Consider the following 24,333-nt stretch of genomic DNA (forward strand, 5'->3'; position numbering starts at 1 on the left):
GATGTGTTGCAGTGGTGTGGAGCAAAAACCCACATGCGGAGGACAATTGGCGTACCAGATGAACCACATGCAACACCTTCACTTCATCGCCGGAGCCAGCGCAATCGCAGAGAACCTCAAGTCCCCCCCTTTCTCAGACTCAATCCTCATCAAACGCCCGATCCCCTTCTCCAACGCAGCCAGACTAAGCACATCCTCGTCCTCCTCCAACACCCCCCGATCAAGCGGACCCATGCGCCCGCCTTCAAGTTCCCACAAATGCCCATCTTTCGCCTTCACAAACGCCACGAAATGCTGACCGGTATGCGCCTCCTCAATCTCTGCAGGTGGGGCAGAATCTCCCAGTTCCACGGCGTCTGCGTGAGCCTTCTCGAATGCGTCGGAGTCTTCGAGCACTCTCGCGCGCTCCCAGATGGGCTTTGGTAGCGCGTCTTCGCGGATCTTGGCTAGCGTTGAAGAGGGCTGGATGTGCTGTGCAGCGTCGCTGTTGAGCAGACAGTGCACAAGGCCTATACTGCCGCAAGCGTTTCCTATGGTCTGCTTGAACCATGTGACGGGTTCGGCGTCGCCTTTACCCTCGTACTCGGTCTTGTCCTTGTCTTCTGCTTTTCGAGCCTCGTCCCAGGTTGGTGTCAGAGGTATGATGACAAGTAGTGCTACCGCTGGTCGCGGAATGAAGCTCAACATGTCGGAGTCAGTGAGTGAGTAGATGTCGTAGAAAGAGAGCGCTGTCGTGTCCAGACCGAGGTCTTGAGCCAGGTGGTTCATGACCTCTGGGTTGTTCTCAAGGACGTTCCACATCTTCTTCGGCATCTTCTGCGGAATCTCCTGAGACATTTTGAATGTAGTTGTGGTTGTTCAGAGATGTGGGGCTTGAAATGAGCTGGCTGGTGTTTAGTAGACTTCAGGTGTGGAAATGTTAGTCTTGATCAATATGCTGCTTCCTAGGCAGCGATCAGACGCGTAACAACGACATTCAGTGACAGGCAGCCATGCAGGTACGCTGCAGGTAAGTGGAAGGGACAAAGGTGGGGAAGGATCAGGCCCGCCAAATCGGGAAAGGCCCCGCGCTAACCCTGAGTTGGGCGCGGCTGGCGGGGCATCAATCAATCCCCGCGGTGGCAGCATCTCATCGAAGTTCAGACAACGCATCATCTCACAAACTTTACGTATGAAACTGCCTTGTGGATACGTGATGTCTTTCTATAGTTGAACGATGTTCTCCCGCACTCATCCATTGGCGCGGACATCCGAGCAATCTGTAGGGGATACATGTTGCATCCGCCGGCTCTCCGCAGTAGTAAAGTCCAGCGCTTACATTTGAGCCTCCTCATCCACCACACTTATTTATATATCTAACTCAGAGTCTTTGACGTATCTAAGCTCACCTTTACCTAACAAACCAGCGAACAAGATACTCAACTCTACCTCACCACTCCAGATTCTCACCTTCGAGCTCACCATGGACGACGAAGCCCGACAAGCAATGGCAAGCATGAAGATGCCACGCCGACCCATCAACTTTGTTTCCGCAAAGCAAGGCGAAATACTCAAACTAGGCCAAATCACTTGCAGAGTCATGGAAGACGGATCACGGACAGACAACCGCATAGGCTCCGCAGAGTTCACACTACCTCCCAACACACCTGGGCCACCAGCACACTGGCATGAGATGCACGACGAGACATTTCTTGTGACCAAGGGAATGGTTCGGGTACGTCTCTATCTTTCCTTTCATTCCATCCTAATCCAGCAGATAAGACAGCTAACCGTCGCCGCAGTTTCACGCACCCGACGGCGCCATACAAGATGCCTACGTCGGCGACTACGTTACCGTACCCATCCGCGCACCCCACACCTTCTCGAACCCTACAAACGAAGAGTCCAAGTTCTTCAACACGTATACCCCCGCGTTTTACATCGATTACTTCAAGACCTTGGCTGAGATAAGCAAGACGGATGAGAAGATGATGAAGGAGAAGAACATCGAGGTCATGGCGCGGTATGCGACACTGCCTGCAAAGGAGATGATGGAGGAGAAGAAGTAAAGGCTGAGAACAGCTTCTCTGGAATGATATAAGAATAATGCTAGGAATACAATCATGCGCATGCGATACGCAGGAAAAAGCTACAAACAGACGCCGGAGCTATCAATACAATGAAGAAGTCATCGCACAAACACCGCCAGGGCCAGCCCAGCGCAACATCAAATCACAGTCGTATCCCCCTCCTCATCCACTCTACAGATACTGCACTCCTGATACAACTTTGCGCAAAACTCCCTCACCGTCATGTCCGCACCCATATCCGTCCCAATAAGATGGTTCTTCATGCAATACCACACCCACTGCCCACCACTCGCCTCATCTCTCCTCAAGTAGTTCTCGCCCGGGCTCCACGTATCCAAACTGAATGTTATGCCAGTGAGCTGCGGCCCCCGCGGTACGGTGTCAGAGTACTCCGTGCCGAGCATCTTGAGCGACTGGGAAGCATGGTACCAGATCCAAAGCGGGTTCCAGAGGGGATCGCCGAGGGCTTTGGCGTCGAGAGTAAAGGTCTTGACGTTGGACATGTGTTTGAGTTGTTCGCGCATGCGGCGGCCGAGCGTCCAGGATGAGGATGTCATGGAGCGGGGGTCTGTGACGCCGAGCATGGAGGATGTGGTGACGAGCTTGAGAGAGCAATTTTGCACTTTGGAGAGCAGATCGGCGGAGATGTTCCATACTCGGTTGTCCTGTGTTGATGGCGCGGGGAATGCAGATGGAGGGGTGCTGGTGGCGGGCTTGTATGTCTGGGGCGTGACGCTGAAGTGGAAGGTCTTGCGCTTGCAGATCATGTCCATGTATTCTGAGTACACTTGCTTGTTCGCTAGGAATATCCATTTACTCTCGTGTCGCACAGGCGATGAGGTGGATGTCGATGTCCAGCGCGCGGGTCGCATCCAGTTCAGCGTTGAGCGCTGGATCTCGTTGCGCGCTGGTGGCGGGTAGATGGGGTCGTCGAGGAAATGCTCGTACACCATATCCCGCAGCTCTTGTGGTAGGTCCAGAAATCGGAACGGCTTCTTATTCTGGTATTGCATCTTGCGGTACTTTCTGAAAGCGACGATGCATAGTAGGGGAAGTAACAATGCTAGGAGGGTTATCCAACCCTTAGGCTCAACGCCAGCGATGTTGTATTCCGCAAGCCATGGCTGCCAGCGCGATAGCTCGCTCGTCTTTATCGATGTGGATGCCATGACGATGCTCGTGGTAAAGTGTGGGGTGCCGTGTAATTGAGCGTGCCTAGCACGCTAGCGGAATACGTGCGATGCGAGGAACACGATGGTGCCAGGGGGCGCTGTCCAGCTTCCCTCACACAACGGAAACAGCGCGGGACTACGGGTATCGCGCGATGCTGAAACAATAGTCCTGCCTTCGTATACGGCAGTATCCAATCGCCGAAGCGTTCTGATCGGTCAGACGACAACTCCGAAGGGTGCCGCGTTGTTTGGCCGCTCGCACAAAGGGATCCTGCGCACACGCGTGATGCAAGACTGCGCGATGAGTCGAAATGAGATGATGGGTGGAGGTGCAAACAAGGGAGGTTGTGGAGGAATGCGCGAGGGGGAGATTCGCAGCTGAGTAAGATAATCAATACTGATTGATGCCTTGCGGATACGACTTGATGAGGCAACCTGAAACGGGTCGCCTTGCGCCGCAGCTGCTAACAACGACATCGCCACTTTGACACTATCGTCAGGTGGTACCGCGTCAGACATCCATCATCTCCGTACCTGACGCACGTGTTCGATCATAGGTCGCCCATGTCAACGACGAGAACAGATGGGCTTTGTGTACGTAGAATCTCGTTGTTCTGTCAATGCCTGGCTCAATGCACATTGGAGGAAGGTGTATGCTACCTGACACGATGCAAGTCGTTCGACTAGACTTCCAGCGAGCACTTCCAGCGAGTACTTCTAGGTGTCTCTTGGTGCCATCTCGAAGATGGCTATGTCCGACGCTCGATTGGCGACTGGACGCCGGCACGCACCCTACTGTCGATCACTCCTTCCTTACCACCACTGCCACACCGATAGTCTCGAGGGAGCGAACTTCTGCAGACTGCTCGAGACGCTGCTTGAATCCCACACCATCGCCATATCCGACTGAACACACAACCTCAACTCGTTCCAGGTCTGGAAAGTCGGTCCTCGTCAGCTCTCCTAACCAGCTCGTGAGCTTTGACTTGTGGTCCCCGTCATCTGGCCCTGGAGACCTAGGGTGGGTGATGACTAGAGTTCGAATGCCACGAGGTAACAGCTGAGACGGGCTGGACCCTGCAGGTCGTTGGAAGTTGTGACTATCCACCAGGCCACACTCAGCAATATGTATCCGTCGTAGCTGTTCGAATTCACGAACTTCCAAGCGAATCGTTGTGGTGTCGCCAAAACGTACAAGCTTTGCGTACGTGAATATCAGATTCTCGACTGAACGTCCCAAACTAAGCAATGTCTGCACGATGTGTGGATCAAATGATCCTGTATTCCCTAAGACTGAACCGCCCACATCATCATCATTATCCTGAGGAAATCTGGGGTGGCCCACATCCCACACATGAGAACCCAGAGTCAATGTATGGACGTTTGGAAGAAGATCGAGAAAAGCTTCGGCTCCGCGGAATTTGTAGTCATAAGATTCGTTTGCAGCTTCGATTTTGAGCGATGTGATATTAGGGGCTTTGACGTTGGGTGGCGAGCAACGTATGTTCGCTTTAGTGCCTATGCACAGGGTATGAAGCGTAGGTAATGTAAGAATCGCCCAGTCCAGAAAACCATGAGAGAGGTAGATAGATGTAAGCTTCGAGAAGCATGGTAGACGTACAAGCTCTTGCAAGGGAGTCGGGAGTCCCTCGAAGATGTCCTCGCCGGCCAATTCGACAGAGCAGAGACAGTCGTCCAAAGCGGTGATGGTCAAAGAACGCAACTCGGTAAGACGAGCCAGGAGATCGCAAGCGAGTTTCTTCTCACACACTTTGACTACTCTCGAACGTGGCAGGAACCACAAGTCCTTCACTTTGGTAGCCAGATGAGGCTTTTGTTTGATAGTACAGAGAAATACTGCGAGACCAGACTTGGTGGGGCGGTCAAACGTAGACTTGTGTTCCCGATTGGGGTAGTCTGAACGAAGGTCGACAACGCGGTAGAGGACATCCTGCGCAGCCTCTGTGTAGCGCTTCGAGGCGCGTGCTAAGGAACACAGACCCTTATTGTCCAGACTCTCGGCCACTTGTATCAGGGTCTCGATGGCGCATCTATCGATGTGGCACTCTCCGGGTGTCGGAATGGAGGGGTCTTGCATCGCGAGTATACCGAGTGCGCTGGAGAGATCGGCGTCGGGTGTCGAGGTCACTGACAACGCGGTACCTGAGGCGGGGTTTGAGAGCGCCATGGCTGTGGCTGAGCAGACAATTTAGGGACTGGCTGTGGGAGCAGTTCGGTTATGGGGAGAGGGAAGGTGCGCTAGACGTGGCAAACGCAAGAGCATGGCCCAGAAAGGAAAGAGCGCTCGGACGCGTTGCTCATCTTCACCACAGGATGCAAGCAAGAACGACGGAGCGAGAGATGTTTAGACTTTGAGTGGGTACCGAGCGACAGAAATATGCCTAGATTGAGGTGAGATGGGTATTATTTCTATGTACAGTATGGACTGAGTTGAGTCTTATCGGTGTAGAAAAGTTATTGCTTTACCACAGTCGATTTTCCGAGTTCATTCTGAGGGGAGAGTGTAACCACGAGCCATATCCGACCGAACCCATCTTTAACGCTTCTTTATGCCGTATCGGATCTCTAGCGCATCGACTTGTCGTGAAATATCGTCCAACTCTTCCCTGGATCGAGTCAGAGCGCGAGTTTGCTCTTTAATCTCTTTGATCTCTTCTATTAACTTCTGTTGCTCTTCTAAAAGTCCCCGGCGCTGGTTGCGTATAGCCAGGATCAACAGAATGGGCATGTTCCAAGGTTGCATTTCTTTGGTGTTGAAACGTTGAGTGCTTTCTTATCAGTCAGTAATGTCCAAGATCAGAGGTCAAGTACTTACTGGTAACGTTGGTGAAGTGTAAGTTAAGGAGTGGGAAATGCTTCCTAGAAGTAGGTAGCCTTTTGGACGTATGAGCGGTAGGCGACGAAGATATCTGATACAGAGTGTGACTTTGCACAACTTTCCAGTCTCTCTTGATTGCGCTGCTGCCTACGAATTATTCAGGGTTCGTGACATGCTAACCATGGTACGCAGCCACCGGAGTTGCGATCAAGACCCTTTGCGAACCTCAAGCACGGAAACCACCACGGAAAAGTCACATCACGAAAACTCTGTGTAAATAATGCGTTCATTTCTTAAACATTAGAAACTACCAAAGTATTAGGTATTATCCTCAACAATTATTTCTTCCCCCTATTACTGTCCCGAGCCAAGGCTTAGTATCCAAGCTGACCCCTAACAGCACCAGCAACAAACTGCGCAGTGTGCGAGTCAGTGAAGAAGCCTTTGGGGTTAGCTACAATCTGCTTGACGTGGAAGCCATCAGCCTGGTCCTTCTGGGTAGTCGGGTTGATGACGCCAACGGTGAAGGGACCCTTGAGGCAGCCAACCGAAGTGCGGCGCTCATCGGGGCCGGTAGGGTTGGGGAAGGCCTGTGAGATGTGTGTTAGTAATCGTCTCAAGTATGCGGAATGCAAGAGGGAAAAGGAGGTAAACTTACAAGTCTGGGTGGTCCAGCCTTGCCCTTGACAGCCTCGTGGATGTGAGTCGCAGTGAGCGCAGGGGACTGGTAGTCTCCAGTTACACCGCTGAGGGTGATGTTGTAGCAGATGGTGTTCTCAGCGATGTTGATGCCGTATTTGAAGAGGCCCTTGGCGCCGGGCTGACCGGGTGCAGGTGCGCCGGTGTTGGCGATGACCTGGTCGGGGGTGGCCTTGACGACGTATTCGGCATCGAAGTAGAAGAGCTTCTCGTTCTTCTTCCAGCCGTTGTCCTTAGCGTTCCATTTGGCCTCCAAGTCCTTCTTACAGTCGGTCTTGTAGTCGTGCTTGCCGGCAGTGGGAGCGGCGAAGGCAAGGGGAGCGGAGATGAGAGCGAGGAGGGCCGGGGTGGTGAAATGCATGTTGGATGTTGTGTAAGTAGCGGAAGCTGTAGGATGCTGTGTGGATGTAGTGAGGAGGATGTGAGATGCTGATGATAGATAAATGAAGCTATCCTGTGCGGTCCTTTATACACATCCGGCTCTCCACTTCACCATCAGAGCTCAACTTCATTTCCCTTCTGCCCAGGTCCGATGACATCGGTGGACGACGCACGGCAAGCATGGATCGGTGGTAAAGACTCTTGGAGATGGACACTGGTGTCTTGGTGAAATCTTCAACGTAGGTTTCGCCAAGTCAACAGTATGATTTGAGATCATTTCCGCCATGGCCGAGCCCGTACATGCGATGTAAGGCGTGACCCGCGGTATGGGTAGTGGTCTTGGTATCTCCATTTTGCTGACAGGTTACCAGGCGGAAGGAGTGAACCCCGATGCGAGGGTGCCGTCTGCATGAATCTGGCCAACGAGAGTTGAGCCCATTAGAAACCTAGCATGTGTGCCCAATGAGCACAGCGCTCGAACGTGCCGTAGAAGACGCCGTCCACCGTCTTGGTAACGGAAGATCCCATACTTTTGCAAGGCGAGCTTGCATCCATCAAGCCCACGATCGCCCCCAAGATATCGCCTAGCTATCTTGGTGCGGGTAGAGTAAGATCCGTAGTCTTACCCCAGCTCCTGATCGGGCTTACTCCTTCACCAAGTCTTCCTTTTTGAGCCATGATCTACCTACCCGCGTGGCTGTGCTGACTGAAAAGGACTACGTGCCCAAGGCGCTAGCTCGCGTTGGCCTTGATGTCGACCAAACGTACTCGTAAGGCGCTATCGTTTTCCCCAGAGAATTGAAATAGACCTTCGGGTCTCGATTGATCTTGACGTTGGTGTCCGCAGCGGAGAAGTTTAGTGAACTTCTTAGGTACGCTTGGCTGCAGCGCCGTGGGTGCCCTGGAAGGATGCCACTCATCACTGAGTTGTCCGATGTGGTGAGTTAATGTTGGTCTTCATCGCAATCTGTTGTAATACCGTGTATGTCTGGTGAACTGTCAGACTTTAGTTGTGATGTTCAGGAAGAAGAAGCTCCCGGTGCTTCCAGCTGACAGGATGACATCACCAGTGGACAAATGCCAAGATCCACCCGATAGCGGCCTGATCTCCGCCTTCCTCCACACTTTCCGCGCACTACCGAGTTGTCAAGCCGGGCTCGGATCTCTAGCAGCACGACGGTTCAAACGCCCAGCCAGCGTTGTTTATGGTTTCAAGTAATCACCTCCAAGGAATCAAAAAACATGTCGGCGAGCAGTTTGTTTATGTGTCTATTTCTTGGTACTTTAGGTTCAGCTCGGGCTTGGGATGCTGGGTAACTGAGCCGAGTCATCCGCTACTCTACAAAACCGACAAGTTCGCCTGACTAACAAACCAAGTACCGTTATTAGTATCAACAGTCAGATTCGTCTGCACCGTCTTCCCTCCCTTCAAACTTCCACTCTCCACCATACCACCCGCAACAGGCCTCTGCAGCCTATTCTCTCCACTCTTGACTGTAAAGTTAGCAATGGGGATCTCCCAGCCGTTGCGCGTAACAACAGTCGGCAAGCCGAAGAAGTTGGCGGTCATCTCGTCGTGGGTAAAGTGCAGCTCAAAGTAGCCACGGTAGTAAAGGTCCTGCCACTGGAGCTCAGCGTTGGAGGACTGGATGATGGAAGAGTAGTTGTTGGCGGTTGCGAGCGTAATGTTCGCGCCGTAGGGGCAGGGGGATGTGACTGCTGAGCCGGCGAACTCGACACCGATGCTGCCGGCGCCGGTGCTGGAGTCGTAGTCCTTCTCGTCGAGCCAGATGAGGTCGCTGACCCATGAAGCGTGGCTGTCACCTGCGAGGAAGATGTTGTTGTTGATGTTGTTGCTGTACAAGTGGTTGAGCGTGCGGTTCTTGTTCGATTGGTAGCCGTCCCAGGCATCATAGTTCAGCGGGTTGTCTTCTCCATAGGCCGCGGATTGGTTGACGCGCGAGAAGACGATTTGAGATCCGACGATACGCCATGTTGTGCCACGCTCGGAAGACTCGGAAAGACTGCGGTAGAACCAGTTCTCTTGCCGGGAGCCCATCAGGGAGCGGCCAGCATCATTGGAGATGTCGTGAACGTAGTCAGTGTTCCAGTAGAGATCGGTGATGGAACGATCATATTGACGGGTGTCGAGCATCATCAAGTCAACGAGCTTTCCGATGGAGAACGAACGCCAAATGCGCAGATTGTCGTCCATGTCGACTTGACGAATGGGCATCCACTCGAAGTAAGCGCGAACAGCGTTCATCTTGCGCTGGTCGACTGAGACACCACCGTCGCGGAGGAAAGAGTCTTCAGTGTTGTTGAGCTCAGACATGCCGTCACGGTAAGTGTTGTCAGCAACCTCGTGATCGTCCCAAACAGGAATCCAAGGGAATTGCTCATGGCTAGCAATGAGATCAAGGTCGGTACGGTAAGTCGCGAGCCTCTTACGGTAGTCGTAAAGAGTGAAGATCTCACGGTCTGGCTGAGGAATGCGGCCAAGCGAGTTGCCCCAGCCGTAATCTCCATTCTTGTATTCGTAGATGTAGTCACCGAGATGAACGACGTAATCAACAGAGTCCTGGTTCCACGATTAGCTCAGTAGAAAATATGACCAGTCTTCAGCACGCACCTTGCGAACGGTGTTTCCGTAGGCGTTGAAGAAACCAAATGGGTAATTGGCACAGCTGTACACGGCAATGCTAACATCCGTGATATCGTCGTCCGCGTTTGGCGTAGTCTTTGTACGTCCAAGCGGACTCTTGTTCTCCGAGCCACACACGTTGAACTGGTAGTAATAGTTCGTGTACGGCTTCAAGTTCTTGGCCTCGACCTTGACGGTAAAGTCTACATCAGAACTCGTGAAGACCTTTCCAGAGTCGACGACTGTGGAGCAGTTTTTGTTGTCGTAGACCTTGTATTCTACGCATACTGGCGCCTTGGAAACTTGGACGTACTTCTCGTTGTCGTGGTCGAAAAGAGGTGCGTAGCCGGTGACCGTGACATTGGACTGCGAGTTGTCGCTTTGAGGAGCGACGCGGGTCCAGAGGATGACGCTGTTGGGGTATGGGTCGCCTGAAGCGACGCCATGGGTGAAGTTCAAGCTGGAGGCAGCATAGGTGCTTGCTGGGTCGTTCCTCTTGACAACCTTGTGAATTGAGACACCCAGGGCAGGGTGGTGCTCCGAAGGCGAGCGGTAGTTGATGTTCTTCGACCAGCTAGCGCTGGCGATAGATGCCAATGGCAGTAACGAAAGGTATTGAAGCTTCATATTGACAAACGGCTGCTGGAGGACGCCGATCGAACTTGCCAGCCCAAAGCTACCGGCTCTCCGGGCCTTTTTGTAGCTTTCGATAGGATTGAGCCATTTTCAAGCTTCAGGACTCCAGGCAAGCTACGCCTGGACATTTCTGCGTCTCTACTGCGTCATGCCTGCAGGAACAGAAGTTCACGGAACGCAACCCTTCAATCACAGCTCGTGGAGGGACCATGCTGCCATGTCGGTAGCGTTGACACGGGATGGTGGGATTAACGGTAGCGGGGCGAACATCGCAAGTAGGAAAGTTGAAGATGCAACCTAGTAGTTAGTCGTCATCAGCAGAAATACAGCTCTCTTGATTTGTTGCGCTCCCAGGCTATTGCCGAGATGCAGTACGGCGCGGCGCACATGTCTAGGAGCTCTGCGCCTATTGGCCACTATGAGCCGATGCGGGTAGCTTACACTAGAGTGAGAAAGGTTCAGCAATATTTCGACGGGTCGACTTGGATGAATGAAGCAGGTGCATCTGTAGATCGGAAACGATAAAAGATGGTGTCTAGGTACCGAGGTAACGTTTCGATAAGTGATGGGTGGGATTTGGAAGCGGTGTCGAAGGTCGGAGTAGAAAGCTCCGCGAGTTTTCGTTTCGGAGCAGGCAGTCAACGTGCTCCGAAGTAACACCGCGCCTTGCTCCCAAAATCCCATGCCTGTGCAGACAATCCCTACGACAAGGAAGAGACGCTGTGAGTTGCGATACTTCTCATTCGATGCCATCCTTTCGCGTACAAGGCTTATGAGTTGCGGAAGGTGTTGTCGGCTCGCCGATAGCTGCATGACAGCATTTTTCTCTGTTACCTAGGTATTCTTCGTCTACCGGAGCTTACTCGCATCTGGGTCATCGCAGTACCACAGACGAAGAAGAGAATCCACCTCTGCCTTAGACTGCTCACTGTTCTCGTCGCCTTCTACACAAACAGTTTATAAACCCAATACCCCACATAAACCACCACCCCAACAACCCCCCTCCCCCACCCCGGCACCTGCTCCTCCGCCTGCCAAAGCACCCACGTCTCAATACTCGTCCTCGGCGCGCCAGGCGTGAACAACATCGCATTCTTCGCGCCCTCGGTACGCCGCTGCGCAGCATGCGCATGCCTAAACAACGCCTTCTCATACCCCTCTACATACCGTCCCAGCGCCTCCACCTGACTAACACCCTCGCCGGCGGCGGAGCTAGATGAACTGTACGCAACGATCTGCTCAGTAAGAACCATGGCATCGTAAAACGCGGTATTGACACCGATTCCCGCAAACGGGGTCATGACGTGTGCTGCGTCGCCTAGGAGCGTGATGCCGGGTCTGTGTGGCCAGGTGAAGCCTACGGGGAGTTGGTAGAGGTTTCTCCACACGAGTCCTGTTGTCGCTTTTTCGACAGCATCGAGGAGCTGAGGTGCCCAATCGTGCAGCTGCTTTCTCAACACTGCTTTCGCTGCTTCGACGTCGTTTTGCGCGTCGAAACCGCATGTTTGGGCAAAATCCTCGGGGTGCTGGCCGTAGTAGGCGACGTAGATGGAGGAGTCGGAGAGTTGTTGTATGGACAGTGACTTTCCGTCGGAGTAGGCGAAGACGCTGCCTCTGTTGACGAAATTGTGTAGGTCTGGTGCGGCGGTTGAGGCGGAGGGTATGTACATTGTCCAGCCGCCTAGGCCGGCGTAGTACGGCTTCTCCGACGTCAAGAGGTTGCGTGTCTTGCTGAAAGCGCCGTCGCAGCCTACGATTAAGTCGAAGCCGTCCAGCACCTCGCCGTTCGCGAAACACAGACTTAGTCCTGAACTGCCTTCTTCGACGCGCGAGAGCTTGTAGCCCCAGCGAACGGTGTCATGAGGTAAGCTCTCCATGAGCACTCTCCTCAGATCTGCGCGATCGATTTCTGGTGCGTCTCCTGGGCTCAGCTTCCCGTCTGCTGTCTTTCGTCCGCCTCTTCTCAACCATGTCGTGAGGTTTTTATCGGTGACGAGCAGACTCTCGCCGTCGTAGCGAGCGTACTTTTGGAACTCGTCCCACAGGCCTGCTAGTTTTATTGCAGCGAGACCTGTGTTGGCGCGCAAGTCCAAGGTGCCGCCTTGCGAACGGTAATTGATGGAGGCTTCTGCTTCGAAGATGGTGGTGCTGCAGTCACATTGGGTGAGTAACAGGCGTGCGAGCATGCAGCCGCCGGGGCCTGCGCCAACGATTGCGATTTTTGGTGCCATGATTTTGTTACTCTTTGATGTAGTATTGCAGGACGAGGTCGACGATCAGCGCTGGTATGGTTCTTTTATCTCCACCTGCAGCTTGGCTGAGGAGCTTCTTAAGGCTTGTTGAAGCTTACCTGTCAGGCCTCCAGTGACGCTGTCGCATTGCGCACCGGGTTAGGTTAGACGATGCTAACGGTGGCTGCCTTGTGTAACGTGGAGCAGGAACGTCGGTTCTCAGAAGCGAGACGAGGAAGAGCGGCCTGCGATACCATCCTCCAAGTCGAGCAAGAAGTGTAGATACCACAATAGAACGCAAGAAGCCAGAGCAATGTTTTGATCATTGTATGCACAGTGCGCGAGAGAAGTATGTGCAGAGTAAGACGTAAGTATATACAAGAAGAGGTGCCTATGTGCATCCACACGGTTTCCAATAAACCAAGAGCGGGATGCATCTAGCTCATGCTCAAGCTGTACTCAGTAACAGAGAGTTTTGCCTTGTTACCAGAGAAAGGCTCCGTTCCAGCTCCAACACTTGTCAAGATCTGGCTGCTGGGCATACCATGCTTGCCAGTAACCTCCTTGACAAACTCCATCAAATCGCCATTGAAGCTGTTGATCTGCTTCTCGGCAACAAAGCTGAACACATTCATCTGGCCATTCTTGCCGTTGTACAACTTCCAGCTGTTGCCAGCCAGAGTGACGGTAGCAATGGGGCTGCCGGTGGCGGAAATGGGACCAGCGCCTCCAAGAGCACCGACCCAGATCATGATTTCGTACTCGGGGTCACCGCCAGCTTTGGAGGAGGTGAATAGGTCGTAGGAGACGTTTGCGATGAGGTCGTCGCCGGCGTAGGACCATTTCCAGACCGAAGGGAGGGATTTGATGGATGAGAGTGCCTTCTGGGTGATTTTTGTGACGACGTTGGCGTAGGACTTGACGTGTCCGGGGCTGGAGGAGATGTTAGTATGAGTTTGATGTCAAAGAGAAAGAAGTACATACCCGCCAGCCCAGGACCATGAAGTGTGCCACTTGAGGGTCCTGCCACTGAGACCATCAACGCCGGTGCATTGGGAACCGCCAGGTGTGGCGTCGGCTTGGCCCCAGAGGTTGTTGTAGACGGTGTAGTCACCAGTCACGGCGCTGTCCCATTGGCCGCAGTAGTCTGCACGCTTCTGGATGGTAGCGGTGGGGACGGCGAGGGCGAGAGATGCCGTGCTGGCGATGAGGAGTGCGCTGAACTTCATACTGACAGATGGTAGTAATAGTAGAAAGGAGTGCAGTAGTTTATTTGTTATCTGGGCTGCGTTTTGTAGACTTGGGGAAGATGTAGATTGGCTTTAAGTATAACGTCAGACATCGTACGAGCTAGGAACTAGAAAGAGGAGAACGTGCTCACGGAGTATCTGTGTTCGTAGTCGACTCCGTTGTTTCGAAGGAATGAACATGTCAAGCAAGCTATTCCCGAAACAGACACTACTCCTCTCAAGGGTGTCCCATGGTCAGGCCGTAGACTTGTCGATCATCCGAGAAAGGTGGGAGGGCCACTTGGCACATTGGTGGATTTGGCTGGTAGTTTAGTATTGATGGAGCTGACGGAAGAACCTCAGAAGCTGATCAGCAGCCAGTTCTCCAAAGACGATGTTCTTCGTGATGTGCATCGATTCTGCGATGCGTCGGGAATGCTCCGCGCGCCTGGATCCCTGTCCGTCAAGTCAAGCTTCCCCACAAGTCATTCCGTGCGCCTGAAACATTTCGCCGATGCTTGATGAGGGCAATATAACATCGGTGGGACTAAGGAATAGGGCTATGGTAATTTTCCGACGCTCATGCGGGTCTAGACATGACCTCAGCTTCATGTCTTCTAATCATTTCGGACGAACGATTCTTCGACTACGAGCGATCTGAGAAATTCCAGGTCGGCTTCATTGCCGGTATCGCAGAAGGACTTCATCGTCGGCTGGAACTGTAAGCGACGAATAAACGGGTCTGGCTCGAAAGCGACTCACGGTGGCCATATCACCCTTCCTGTTGACGTTCCAAGTATTGCCTGATTGACGAGTCTCGTGCTGACTGTAGAAGGGCTCCGGCTCCCATGTCTTCCAGAAGCCAATTAGCTTTCTAGTAACTTTCATGACTGTCTCTCCTACTGCAGGAGTAACGGGTGCATCCAGCCAGGGCTGAACATTTTCCCACTTCTTGTCTGGCAAGTCCCACCTACCACCGTCGGATGCCTGCATGAGAACATCCACATGAAGTTCCTCGACATGAGGGAAGTACTGAAGGATCCGGCTGATGGCAACTGAGGCAGCATTGGGCTTCGCTGCCTCACCAGGGTTGACGCGAGCATTCCCGCGTTTATCGATGAACACCTGCGGACCACCATTCCACCAGTCGTATCCGGGCCAGATAGTCAGCCTAAGCTTTTTAGTCCTGCAAATGATTGGAAGTAGTGCGAGGAAACGAGGCGACATCTCTTCGCGCGTGGGGACGTAGTAACCGTGAGCCCCGCGTAGCTGGCGCTGTATCTCCACTGTAATACGCAGAGCGTCGTCGTCGCAGGCACGCTCTGCTTCTTCGGCACGTTCGGTTCCAAGCCTCTCAGCCACGACCCAACTCAAGGGCTGCTCCTGCGAGTCTGGCGTTGTTGGAGTGACCCTTGACAGCAGAAGACGGTGTTCTAGACACTCTTCTCGTAGCTGCCGACACGTTGCTAGGACGTTTGGAGGTGGACGGGAAGGGAGATAGATGCGTGTATCGACATATGTATCCAAGGGTATTTGACGCGATCTGTACAAATGCTGGGTGTCCTTTATCGAAGTCGATGTGTAGACGTACTGCGGTAGGATCAGGTAGCCAAGAATCTCGTCGCGCAACTCGCGCGGCAGGGCGAGAAGTGGTGAATCATTATTTGAAGATGCCATAGTTTCAACAGATTGCGAATTGACGCTGGGCATTGGTAGTTGAGAACGTGAGGGTCGTATGTCTCGCTGGGCAGGCGGTTTATGCTGCAGCCTTGCGGAGCGGATTTCCGCGCTCCGCACGTGGTCTGTGAGGGTGGCAATGGCACGCCTGAACAGAGCAGAGTCCAGTTCCTCTTCTTTCTTACTAATAATTGTCTAGTCTTCTCAGGCACAGAGTCTCCTGATGGGATAATTGGCATTGCCAGATAGATCTCGGGGCGTGCGCATCTATCGACGCCCATTGAGGCACAGGGCAGGAGCGGAAGACAGGGTTATTCACAGTGAACAGCACGGCGCGATGCTGAAAAGAGCTGTGCACGGTAAAGATGCTATAGCATTAGGAGTACTGAGAGAGGATCTTGCTGCCAGGGGTAATGTCGGCCGTGGCGCAAATGCGGAGACCTGGGGATGGTTCGCAGAGCGGGATGACATCGTGCATGGGCTCGGCGGGGCGCGTTTGCGGCTCCAGCACAAACAACTTCTTGGGCCTGGGCTTGTGAATGAAGCATGCAACACCACCGCATGCCGCCGTGCCGAACCTCACTCTCATCGCGACATGCACACTGATCTCTTTGTGTCATCTCACTAGTAGACACTTAGGTACAGAAATATCCGCCGGTTCCCAACGGCCTGCCGTCGCGGCTCCATGGGCGCAGTGCTGTATTACCGCTGTACCGCGTGCCCTTCGGAAGCTATCTGGAGTCCCGAGACGTCGTAGATCGGCCAAGGAGCGGTCTGGCTCAGTCACGAGACCATGGCGAACAACGAAGGAAGGCGCAGCATAACCCAAAGGCTGACGCCATGGTGGGCATTGCGCTCGAACGAAGCCGCGCCCCAGGATACGGAAGGTGAGAGTAGCGGAACCCAAACAAACGCTCCTGCCCAGGTACGGCAAACCTCATACGCACTTTCCGCCGTTACGGCACGCCGCACGTGCATGCCGACAGCAACATCTGCTTTTGGCAGGCATGAGGCCATCATTACCCCTTCGCTCCTGCCATATGCTGACGTGCAACAGCCCGCGACCCTCTTTGCTAGCCCTACGCCCTCCCCACGTCCCGAAGCCGCGAACAACCCGCCCAACATATATCAGCCTCTCATTCATCAATACTTCGCAAACCCAGGAGCGATATCTCACCGAGGCTCCTCGTCACGCGGCCGCCCATACAGATACCGCCTCGACCCACGTGGACGGCGAAGGCATCCTCCTTTCGCTCACTCGCTGTACAACCCGACACCTCAAGCACCAGAAGGTGAAGGCGAAGGCGGAGGCTCAATGTCAGAAGATCCGTACGACCACGAGCTTGCGATTGCCTTGCACTTGGACCTGTTGGAAGACGCCGAGAGGTTTGGAGACGAGGACTTGGGCGATTCGGGCATATACGATCACAGTGAAAGTGATTCCGGTACCCACTCCCGGCGCGTTCACTTCACCGACGGCGACTGGGACGACGAAGCAGACCGAATTCCAGTTGGTGCACCAGCTCCCTTTGGAGGCCCCTCGTCACCCGCGAACAATCTCCATCGTCCCTTCAACTACTCACATCACCACATCATGCCCGGCCCTTCGAAGCGCTCGCGCGATAGCTATGAGGGCCCAGATGAAAAGGCCATCGCACACGTCCTGAACTTCAGGGGTGCCATCAGTGCCATGCTATACAACAGCATCAGCCCCAACCCTCAAGCGAACGATATTTGGCCCGAATGCCGCAGTTCCACAAAACTACCCGCCAAGTACTATCTGCTCGACAAGAGCAAACTGCTCGCATCTGACCAGGATCCAAAGCATCCCCCCTCCAAGAAAAGTGGAAAGAAAGCAGTAAAGACTGCAAGGAATGAGGAGTCGCGTGACACTCTTCCTAGTCCTTCGGTTGGGCGCCCGAAATGGAAGCTGCCGGTTGAGCTTGTAGAGATGATTGCGGAACACCTCAACCGCGACGACATAAAATCACTACGTCTTGTAAGCCGCGAGATGAACAAATCGGTCTCGCAGGTCATCTTCCGGACAGTGGTTGTTCCCTTCAATACCGAGATCTACGGCATGCTAGCACAAGAGCACAAGCCTGACTTCAAGGGCAAAAAGCGCGCACGAATCGAGCAACCCAGCTACTTATGGAAGAACGCAAACGGCGATGAAGTGTACAACGGCCATGGCCTCGACGTCTTCCGCGGCTTCGGTACACACATTAGGAAGTTTGGCATGAGCTTTGAAGTCAACGAAGAATCGCTTTCCATGCCGCCCGTCAAGTCACTGACGGAGAAAAAGACAAGCTTTTGGGGTAACTACGACTGGCCACATGAAGAGTATCGTCGCTTCGATACTGTCGCTGGACTCGAGAATGCCGCTGATGAAACACCGCGGATGAAAACAGCATTTTCCGAGCTTAAAAGTGTCAGGGAACTGGCGCTTTCCATTGATAGCGGTCTAGGATGGCTGAACGGACCGGACAGATCTATTCGAGCACGTGTCTTGCAAAAGCCATCTCGCGTCTTTGGCACTGCCAAAGCCATCCCAGATCGTAGAGCCCAGGCCCAACAGGAACTCTGGAATCACATTGAAGCATGCCACCAGAACGCTGGTAGCGATGTTAGACTGGCCACACTATACAGGATGGATGGTCAACTTCCTCTTTCCGAGCTGAAGGATGCCAACAATCTTGCAGATGAGCAACCACAGATGCCCTACTTGGATCCTCAGCTTCTCCATGCTGCTACTCCTTATGAACCCGGCGATCTCCCTGTTCCTAATAGCTTCGAAGACCCGTATGTTCTGGAGCGCTTTGTGTCAACCCCACCACCTTCAGGTACAGGTATTCTGTTCTCATCGAGTAAAATGCCATCGGAAGGAGCGCACCTTGTGAACCCTGTAATACCCGCCAAACTCACCAAAGCGCAGAAAGAATGGCTATTGGAGACTGAGTGGGCCCAACGAGCGTTCATGTCTTCGTACATGCTCTCTATCATCGACAACCCGACCACGTTCCAATACGTACACACGCTGAACATTTCCGGGCTCTCCGATCGTTACCTTCCAATGCTAAATCGTTCGGATTTCTGGGACGCACTACCAGAACTCTACAACGTTACCATCATGGTGATCCCATGCTGGCGAACTGTGCAAAAGGACGAGACCGGCTTCGTTGACGCGCCAAAGATTAGCCCCACGCAAAGCCATGGTATACTATTCGACCTACTCCGCCATCATGTTGCTGGTCGAGCGAACATCCGTCATCTGAAAGTCGGCTTTGTCACTGGAGGCGAACATGCTGAGGGACTATACGCGAGGAACAAACTGCTATTTCCTGCTCCCGTAATGGATATACGAGGTCGTTCAGAGAATCCTCCTTCTATCCATCCTACGGTGCTGGTCGCGACTGATGTAGCTCTTGTGCAGGCAGGTTTGCTTCAGTTCCCTCATGTAGAACAACTCGTGCTTAACAACTGCTGGATTACGCCACCAGCTTTGCGCGAATTCGTCAAGATGCACGATCGGTACAAGCTGCAGACTTTGGTATTGGATTCGGTGTCACTTACGGGCGTGCTGCGTCCTAACGCCAACCCACACCCGCAACCAGCGGCATTTCACAATATAATGCCGCCTCATCTTCCGGTAGGTGCACTATTTGGCGCTGTCGGTGCCCAAGGTCCACAATTAGTGCCAAATCAGCAGCAGTTCCTTCAGGCTTATATCCAGACGCTTCAAACGCAACTTCAACACCTACAGGCCCACGCTGGAGGTTTTCAAAACAACAATATAGCGGCCTTACATAACCAACTGCAACAGCAGATCGGACAGGTGCCCAACAACCCAGGACAACAGCCACATAATCAAGCTCAACCTCAAGGTCAAGGACAAGCACCAGCTCAAGTTCAACCTCAAGGCCAACCCCAAGCTCCTGTGCAGCCACAGGCGCAGCCGAACCAGCAGGTTCAGGTAATCGCTCAACAGCATATCAATTTCGCCACTGTGGCCCAGCTCGCTCAACAGGTCCATCAATTGCAAACGCAGTTAATTCTAGGGCAGCAGCCTCAACCTCTTCCTGCGTTAGCAAACAATCCAGCTCCAGGTGACGCCCAGTCTGTACTCAAGGCACAGCCCCGCGAAGGCTCTTGGATGGATATCATTGATCAAATATCACCCGGCACCAACCTCTCCGACTTCGGATCTGAGCATTCCAAGGCCGACGGCGAGCGCACTACCTCACTGCGAACAATCGAGTTTGTTTCATGCGGTTATGCTAAGCTGTCCAGCTCATCCTTTGATCAATCTGATGTCGATCCTCTTGGCATGGCTGCTCACTGGCGCAACCAGATGCTTAGCAAGCGTATTGTCGCTCTTGCGCCTGCTATGCTGAGCGCCAAGTGGAGCCACCTAGGTGACATTGTGCAAGACATCGATCCTTCTGAGCTGGCTGCACTGGATGCGGCCTGGGACCTGAGAACCGGCTGGGAAGATGCCGAAGCAGCTCGCGCCGCTGAATTTGATGGCATGCTTGCTGGTGGTACAGGGCGTTTTACAGGCATCATACGGCATTCGGATAGGGTGGCTGACGAGGCTTCTGCGAGTTAGTGGAATGCTTTTGGTCGCTCTGATCTCATTGCGTGTATGCTGACATGACATATAGATGTTTCTGAACTTTCGTCCCGGTTTCAGCGGCTTGGTATGTGATGGGAGTACTGATGAAGATGTAAGATACTACCGGCGGGGTGTTTGTCTGGTGTCTAGAATCTACTGTCAGTGGACTAGGCCACTTGTTCGAATGTGTTTACCAGTGATATGAGTCTTGCACAGCAAGTGTCAGCCGTGCGACGAGAATTTGTCTTGATTAGACAGGGCGCTGTGTACAGCGGCTTTAGTTGACCATGTACAGTAAAGGGTATACATGTAAATACCAATTTCAATTCATGGTTAACTGCTCTCTGTGTGCACTAGTAAGCGGGGTTAGAATAGCTTCACATCTCTCTCGGCACTGAAGTGAATTGCGTGTTGCGCTAAAAAATGTAGGCTTTTGTATGCTTTGGTGAAAGTGTTCAAAGAAGTCTACATTAACGCTCTGCCATGTGTTCCCAAGTCTATCACCCAACTGAAACACCATAGTGGCTCTTCCCTTTTCTCCAACCCGTAAGGTCACAATTACACCTTGCCCAACACACCCTCAATACATCAACAACCATGTCATTCCAAATTCACATCATCGCGGACATCAAACCCACACAAACCGGACCGGATCCACGTCCTACCACCGAGTCCTGGGAGCAATACATGGCGCGTTTAGGTCTTCCATCCAACGCGAAACCCCTCGATTTTCCGGATGAGGCGGCGAAGTATGATACTAGTGTGACTGTTGCGGAGGACTATGCGGCGCATTTGAAGGCTCGGAGGGAGATGTTGAGGGAGAGGGCGGCGAGGGCGAGGGAGAGGGCGGTGAGGGAGAAGGAGAAGGAGGAGGAAAGGGAAAGGCTGGAGGCTGAGGCGGAAGAAGCGAGGGTGCGGAGGTATGAGGAGGAGGAGGAAGAACAGGAAGAAGGGGATGCTGAGCACACGGGTAAAGAGAGTGGTACTATTGTCGCGGATGAGGAACGTAATGAAGTGTCAAAGCGACGGAATGTCTTTGGTAGGCTGAAGTCGTATCTTGGACGGAGGGTATTTGGGAAATGTAGGAAGGGAGCTTGAGCACCTAAGTCACTAGATGAGACACTTTCGATATGTCGCAGGATCAATGGACAAGCTGTTGTACTTAACATGTCTTATCATTTGGTCTGTGTGCCGAACACATACTAAAGACTAACATTCTTTGTAAAGTAAGACATCGTCGAAGCTCTGCACTTGCGCGAAATGCTGTATTTATAACGTATGCTCCATCATCACAGCAACACCACCACCATCACATCCACCATCACCATCCTTCCTTTCCCTGACCAAACCCCCAACACACCAACTCCACCATGTCATCCTCCTCCCTATCCTCCTTCCCCCTAGCCTTATTCACCACAGATCTCCTCTCCCACCTCGCCACCCTCACCAACAGCGCCCTCGACGGCATCGCCGCCGCAATATTCACCTACTACACCCACCGCGCCGATACAGAAGTACCAGATCTCACCAGAACCATCTCTTCACTCCAGGCAAAGGACCTAGAACTCCGCCACCAACTCCTACGACACCAAATCCAAACCGGGCAAACCATCTCTGAGCTGAGGGCTGAGAAAATGGAGTTGAGTCAACAGGTTCAGCTGCTACAGACGCAGCTCCAAACACAAGATTGGACAAGGATTTCGGAGCTGAGAGAAGAAATGGAAACGTTGCGGGGGAAACTGAGGGAACGCGATGGGAAGATTGTGGGGCTGGAGGAGAAGTATAAGGAACTCCAGAAACGCGATATGCAGATTGTGGGTCTAGAGGAGAAATATAACCGGCTTGAGAGAGAACGGCGCGGAAGGGTTTGGGGTGTGGTACGCAGCGGGCTGTGTGCGGGGATGTAGAGGGAGGAAGTATGTCATCTAAGGGAGATCTCATAGCTAGCTGGAGTGGAAGTCAGGGAATGGCATCTCGATGTATCTAGTCTATCTCTATCCCTACATACAAAAGTCTTTCGTCTATAGCCGCGTGATTCTCCTGTGCTTCATCCACGACATCAATCCCACATGCCCCTACTCATAACCCGCGGGTTCAACCTTAACCGGAAAAGCCGGCTCATCCAACCTTGTCGCACAAGCCGCCTTCCAATTCTTCGGCGTATACCTATCCACAATAGCCTTGAACGCGTCCAGCGTGCAGAAACTCGTATCGCCGTCTAGATGCTTGCCTGGTGCCTTGCAACCAGGTATCTCCATGACTTTGTCGTTGTACCGGAGACGGACGTAGTAGTCTTTTAGTTGGTCGCGCTGTGCGGTGGTGAGATCGGTGATGGGTTTGCGGGCTATGCCTTCGGGGGTGAGGCTGGTGTCGGAAGTGGTTTTTGTGCTGCCGAAGAGCGTGGACCACCAGCTTTGGCTTTTGAGAGCGGGTTTTTGCTCTGTGGGGGCGACGGGAGGGTTTGTGATGGAGGTGGGGTTTCGCTTGCGGAACATTTCGACGGCGATGTGAGAGGTGAATGGGGGCCATTTCTCGCTGTTGAAGGCACCGAGCGATGTGAGTACGCCGGCTAGGGTAGTATCGTGGCATCCTGACATGGCGAAGCGGATGTTGGTTTCGCCGCCTCGTCCTTGGCCTAGTTTTCCGTCTACGCCACCGACTTCGACGATGCCGGAGTTGCCGTTGCGCTCGACGCTGCCGACCATTCGGGAGGTGATGTCGCCCATTAGGCCGCCGATGCCGAGCATACGGTACTCGGAGGACTCGGTGTAGCCCGCGTACCATTCCTCGACCGCGATCTTATCGATGATGGCACGGGCTTTGGGGTCGTAGAACTCTTTTGGCAGCTTGGTTTCTGGGCCGTGTGCGTCGGTGGCGTTGAGGGTATCCATGATACCAGAAAGCCTAGGGTGAGAGTCTACGGCTACCTTTTGCTCTCCTGGCATCCATTTCGAAAGCACCTTGGTGAGGTAGCGCATGTCATCGGTGTCGTTCCAACGCTCAGCTGCACGTTGCGCGAATGCTCGGCTCAATTGAGCGAAACGTCTACAGCTTGCATCGTTGGGGAAGAGAGTTTCATCTGCCGGGGTTCGGGTGATGATTGTTGGTGGGGGGAAGTCTGCAGTTCGTGCGGATGGAGGGTAGAAGCCCCAGAAAGCTTGTTGAAGAGACTCTAGAGCGCGTGGAATAGGCGTTGCGCGTAGATAGATCATGTCACTATCGGATATGAGCTCCGGCATGAACTTGAGCTGGTTGACGTAGAGATGGCGGAGGCGCTCTCCTAGGGCTAGAGTTGTTTCACGGCCCTTGTCTGTGAGTTCACCGGGCTGACATATGGCATCGAATTCGCCTTTAGGTCCTGATGCAATGACTGGTTGTTGTTAGTGGCCGTCCAGAGTAAACGAGCGGATATGGTACCGGGCCCATCATCCATGCCAAAAGTCTCGAGACGACGGCGATATTTCAGCTGATCCCATTTCGAAAAGTCCTTGGTGTTCAGTATTATACTGGTAAGTTGTCGGGCGGAGTTGCAGTAGGGCCAATCTTGTCGAGTCAGAAACCTCTCGGTCAGCTCGTGAGAGATATCTTACAAGGTGGCAGTCCAGTCTGATGATGTTAGCAATGGCATTGTAGTGCACGGACTAGGATGCCTACATTTTGGAAGCGCGGAGATACAGGGCTTCTTTCGCCTATGTGTAGACGTCAGTACATGAGCTTACTAACATGTGGGTGAGACATCGCTGTTACCCACCATGGCGAAGTAACTGGTATTTTAGTTAGTGGTGGTACAAGGAGAAGCTATGACATTGGTGCTCACAATCTGTACGAGCTGCAACTCAAGCTCTTTCGGATAAAGCTTATCGAGCTCGTCCTGCGAATAGAACTGCCGTGGGATCAGGGTCGTCATCGTATGTTTTATCAATCACACTGCGGCTCGGAGATGAAAATAGATCTATAATTATAGCTCTTCCGCTATGCAGAGCATGAACAATGAGGTTGAGGTGGCCTGGAAGGTTTCTGGAGAAAGCCCGCAGTCACGTGAAGCGTGTGGACGTCATGGCGTCTCATTGGCCGGAGGTATTCCGCACAGCATCGCGGCACCTTCACGCGATTTGTGGCTGCACGCATTTCTGTACAACAA

The 24,333-nt window shown here is 53.1% G+C and overlaps 12 protein-coding genes across 12 annotated transcripts; 3 read left to right on the forward strand and 9 right to left on the reverse strand.

The window, feature by feature from the left end:
• Nucleotides 1–78: 78 nt before the first annotated feature.
• Nucleotides 79–837, reverse strand: J4E79_007520 (uncharacterized protein; the record flags this gene model as incomplete). The annotated part of the gene is made up of 1 exon (XM_049356385.1): nucleotides 79–837. The coding sequence occupies one exon, from the start codon at nucleotides 835–837 to the stop codon at nucleotides 79–81; it is 759 nt and encodes a 252-aa protein (XP_049209272.1).
• Nucleotides 838–1,462: 625 nt separating this feature from the next.
• Nucleotides 1,463–2,048, forward strand: J4E79_007521 (uncharacterized protein; the record flags this gene model as incomplete). Its single annotated transcript, XM_049356386.1, has 2 exons — nucleotides 1,463–1,714; nucleotides 1,782–2,048. 2 exons carry the CDS (start codon nucleotides 1,463–1,465, stop codon nucleotides 2,046–2,048), a joined length of 519 nt encoding a protein of 172 aa, XP_049209273.1.
• A 158-nt stretch (nucleotides 2,049–2,206) lies between these two features.
• Nucleotides 2,207–3,238, reverse strand: J4E79_007522 (uncharacterized protein; the record flags this gene model as incomplete). The annotated part of the gene is made up of 1 exon (XM_049356387.1): nucleotides 2,207–3,238. One exon carries the CDS (start codon nucleotides 3,236–3,238, stop codon nucleotides 2,207–2,209), a length of 1,032 nt encoding a protein of 343 aa, XP_049209274.1.
• Nucleotides 3,239–4,609: 1,371 nt separating this feature from the next.
• Nucleotides 4,610–5,429, reverse strand: J4E79_007523 (uncharacterized protein; the record flags this gene model as incomplete). The annotated part of the gene is made up of 2 exons (XM_049356388.1): nucleotides 4,610–4,759; nucleotides 4,863–5,429. The coding sequence occupies 2 exons, from the start codon at nucleotides 5,427–5,429 to the stop codon at nucleotides 4,610–4,612; spliced, it is 717 nt and encodes a 238-aa protein (XP_049209275.1).
• Nucleotides 5,430–6,454: 1,025 nt separating this feature from the next.
• On the reverse strand, nucleotides 6,455–7,140 carry J4E79_007524 (uncharacterized protein; the record flags this gene model as incomplete). Its single annotated transcript, XM_049356389.1, has 2 exons — nucleotides 6,455–6,670; nucleotides 6,739–7,140. The coding sequence occupies 2 exons, from the start codon at nucleotides 7,138–7,140 to the stop codon at nucleotides 6,455–6,457; spliced, it is 618 nt and encodes a 205-aa protein (XP_049209276.1).
• Nucleotides 7,141–8,499: 1,359 nt separating this feature from the next.
• On the reverse strand, nucleotides 8,500–10,431 carry J4E79_007525 (uncharacterized protein; the record flags this gene model as incomplete). Its single annotated transcript, XM_049356390.1, has 2 exons — nucleotides 8,500–9,741; nucleotides 9,793–10,431. 2 exons carry the CDS (start codon nucleotides 10,429–10,431, stop codon nucleotides 8,500–8,502), a joined length of 1,881 nt encoding a protein of 626 aa, XP_049209277.1.
• A 953-nt stretch (nucleotides 10,432–11,384) lies between these two features.
• On the reverse strand, nucleotides 11,385–12,671 carry J4E79_007526 (uncharacterized protein; the record flags this gene model as incomplete). The annotated part of the gene is made up of 1 exon (XM_049356391.1): nucleotides 11,385–12,671. The coding sequence occupies one exon, from the start codon at nucleotides 12,669–12,671 to the stop codon at nucleotides 11,385–11,387; it is 1,287 nt and encodes a 428-aa protein (XP_049209278.1).
• A 437-nt stretch (nucleotides 12,672–13,108) lies between these two features.
• On the reverse strand, nucleotides 13,109–13,900 carry J4E79_007527 (uncharacterized protein; the record flags this gene model as incomplete). The annotated part of the gene is made up of 2 exons (XM_049356392.1): nucleotides 13,109–13,604; nucleotides 13,656–13,900. 2 exons carry the CDS (start codon nucleotides 13,898–13,900, stop codon nucleotides 13,109–13,111), a joined length of 741 nt encoding a protein of 246 aa, XP_049209279.1.
• Nucleotides 13,901–14,517: 617 nt separating this feature from the next.
• Nucleotides 14,518–15,577, reverse strand: J4E79_007528 (uncharacterized protein; the record flags this gene model as incomplete). The annotated part of the gene is made up of 2 exons (XM_049356393.1): nucleotides 14,518–14,619; nucleotides 14,663–15,577. 2 exons carry the CDS (start codon nucleotides 15,575–15,577, stop codon nucleotides 14,518–14,520), a joined length of 1,017 nt encoding a protein of 338 aa, XP_049209280.1.
• A 793-nt stretch (nucleotides 15,578–16,370) lies between these two features.
• Nucleotides 16,371–20,186, forward strand: J4E79_007529 (uncharacterized protein; the record flags this gene model as incomplete). The annotated part of the gene is made up of 2 exons (XM_049356394.1): nucleotides 16,371–16,502; nucleotides 16,635–20,186. 2 exons carry the CDS (start codon nucleotides 16,371–16,373, stop codon nucleotides 20,184–20,186), a joined length of 3,684 nt encoding a protein of 1,227 aa, XP_049209281.1.
• Nucleotides 20,187–20,789: 603 nt separating this feature from the next.
• Nucleotides 20,790–22,099, forward strand: J4E79_007530 (uncharacterized protein; the record flags this gene model as incomplete). Its single annotated transcript, XM_049356395.1, has 2 exons — nucleotides 20,790–21,231; nucleotides 21,612–22,099. The coding sequence occupies 2 exons, from the start codon at nucleotides 20,790–20,792 to the stop codon at nucleotides 22,097–22,099; spliced, it is 930 nt and encodes a 309-aa protein (XP_049209282.1).
• A 168-nt stretch (nucleotides 22,100–22,267) lies between these two features.
• Nucleotides 22,268–24,099, reverse strand: J4E79_007531 (uncharacterized protein; the record flags this gene model as incomplete). The annotated part of the gene is made up of 5 exons (XM_049356396.1): nucleotides 22,268–23,562; nucleotides 23,610–23,735; nucleotides 23,831–23,881; nucleotides 23,944–23,956; nucleotides 24,010–24,099. The coding sequence occupies 5 exons, from the start codon at nucleotides 24,097–24,099 to the stop codon at nucleotides 22,268–22,270; spliced, it is 1,575 nt and encodes a 524-aa protein (XP_049209283.1).
• Nucleotides 24,100–24,333: the final 234 nt, after the last annotated feature.

This window comes from Alternaria viburni, assembly GCF_023758015.1.
Source record: "Alternaria viburni strain BMP 2772 chromosome Unknown scaffold_16, whole genome shotgun sequence".
Taxonomy (NCBI): domain Eukaryota; kingdom Fungi; phylum Ascomycota; class Dothideomycetes; order Pleosporales; family Pleosporaceae; genus Alternaria; species Alternaria viburni.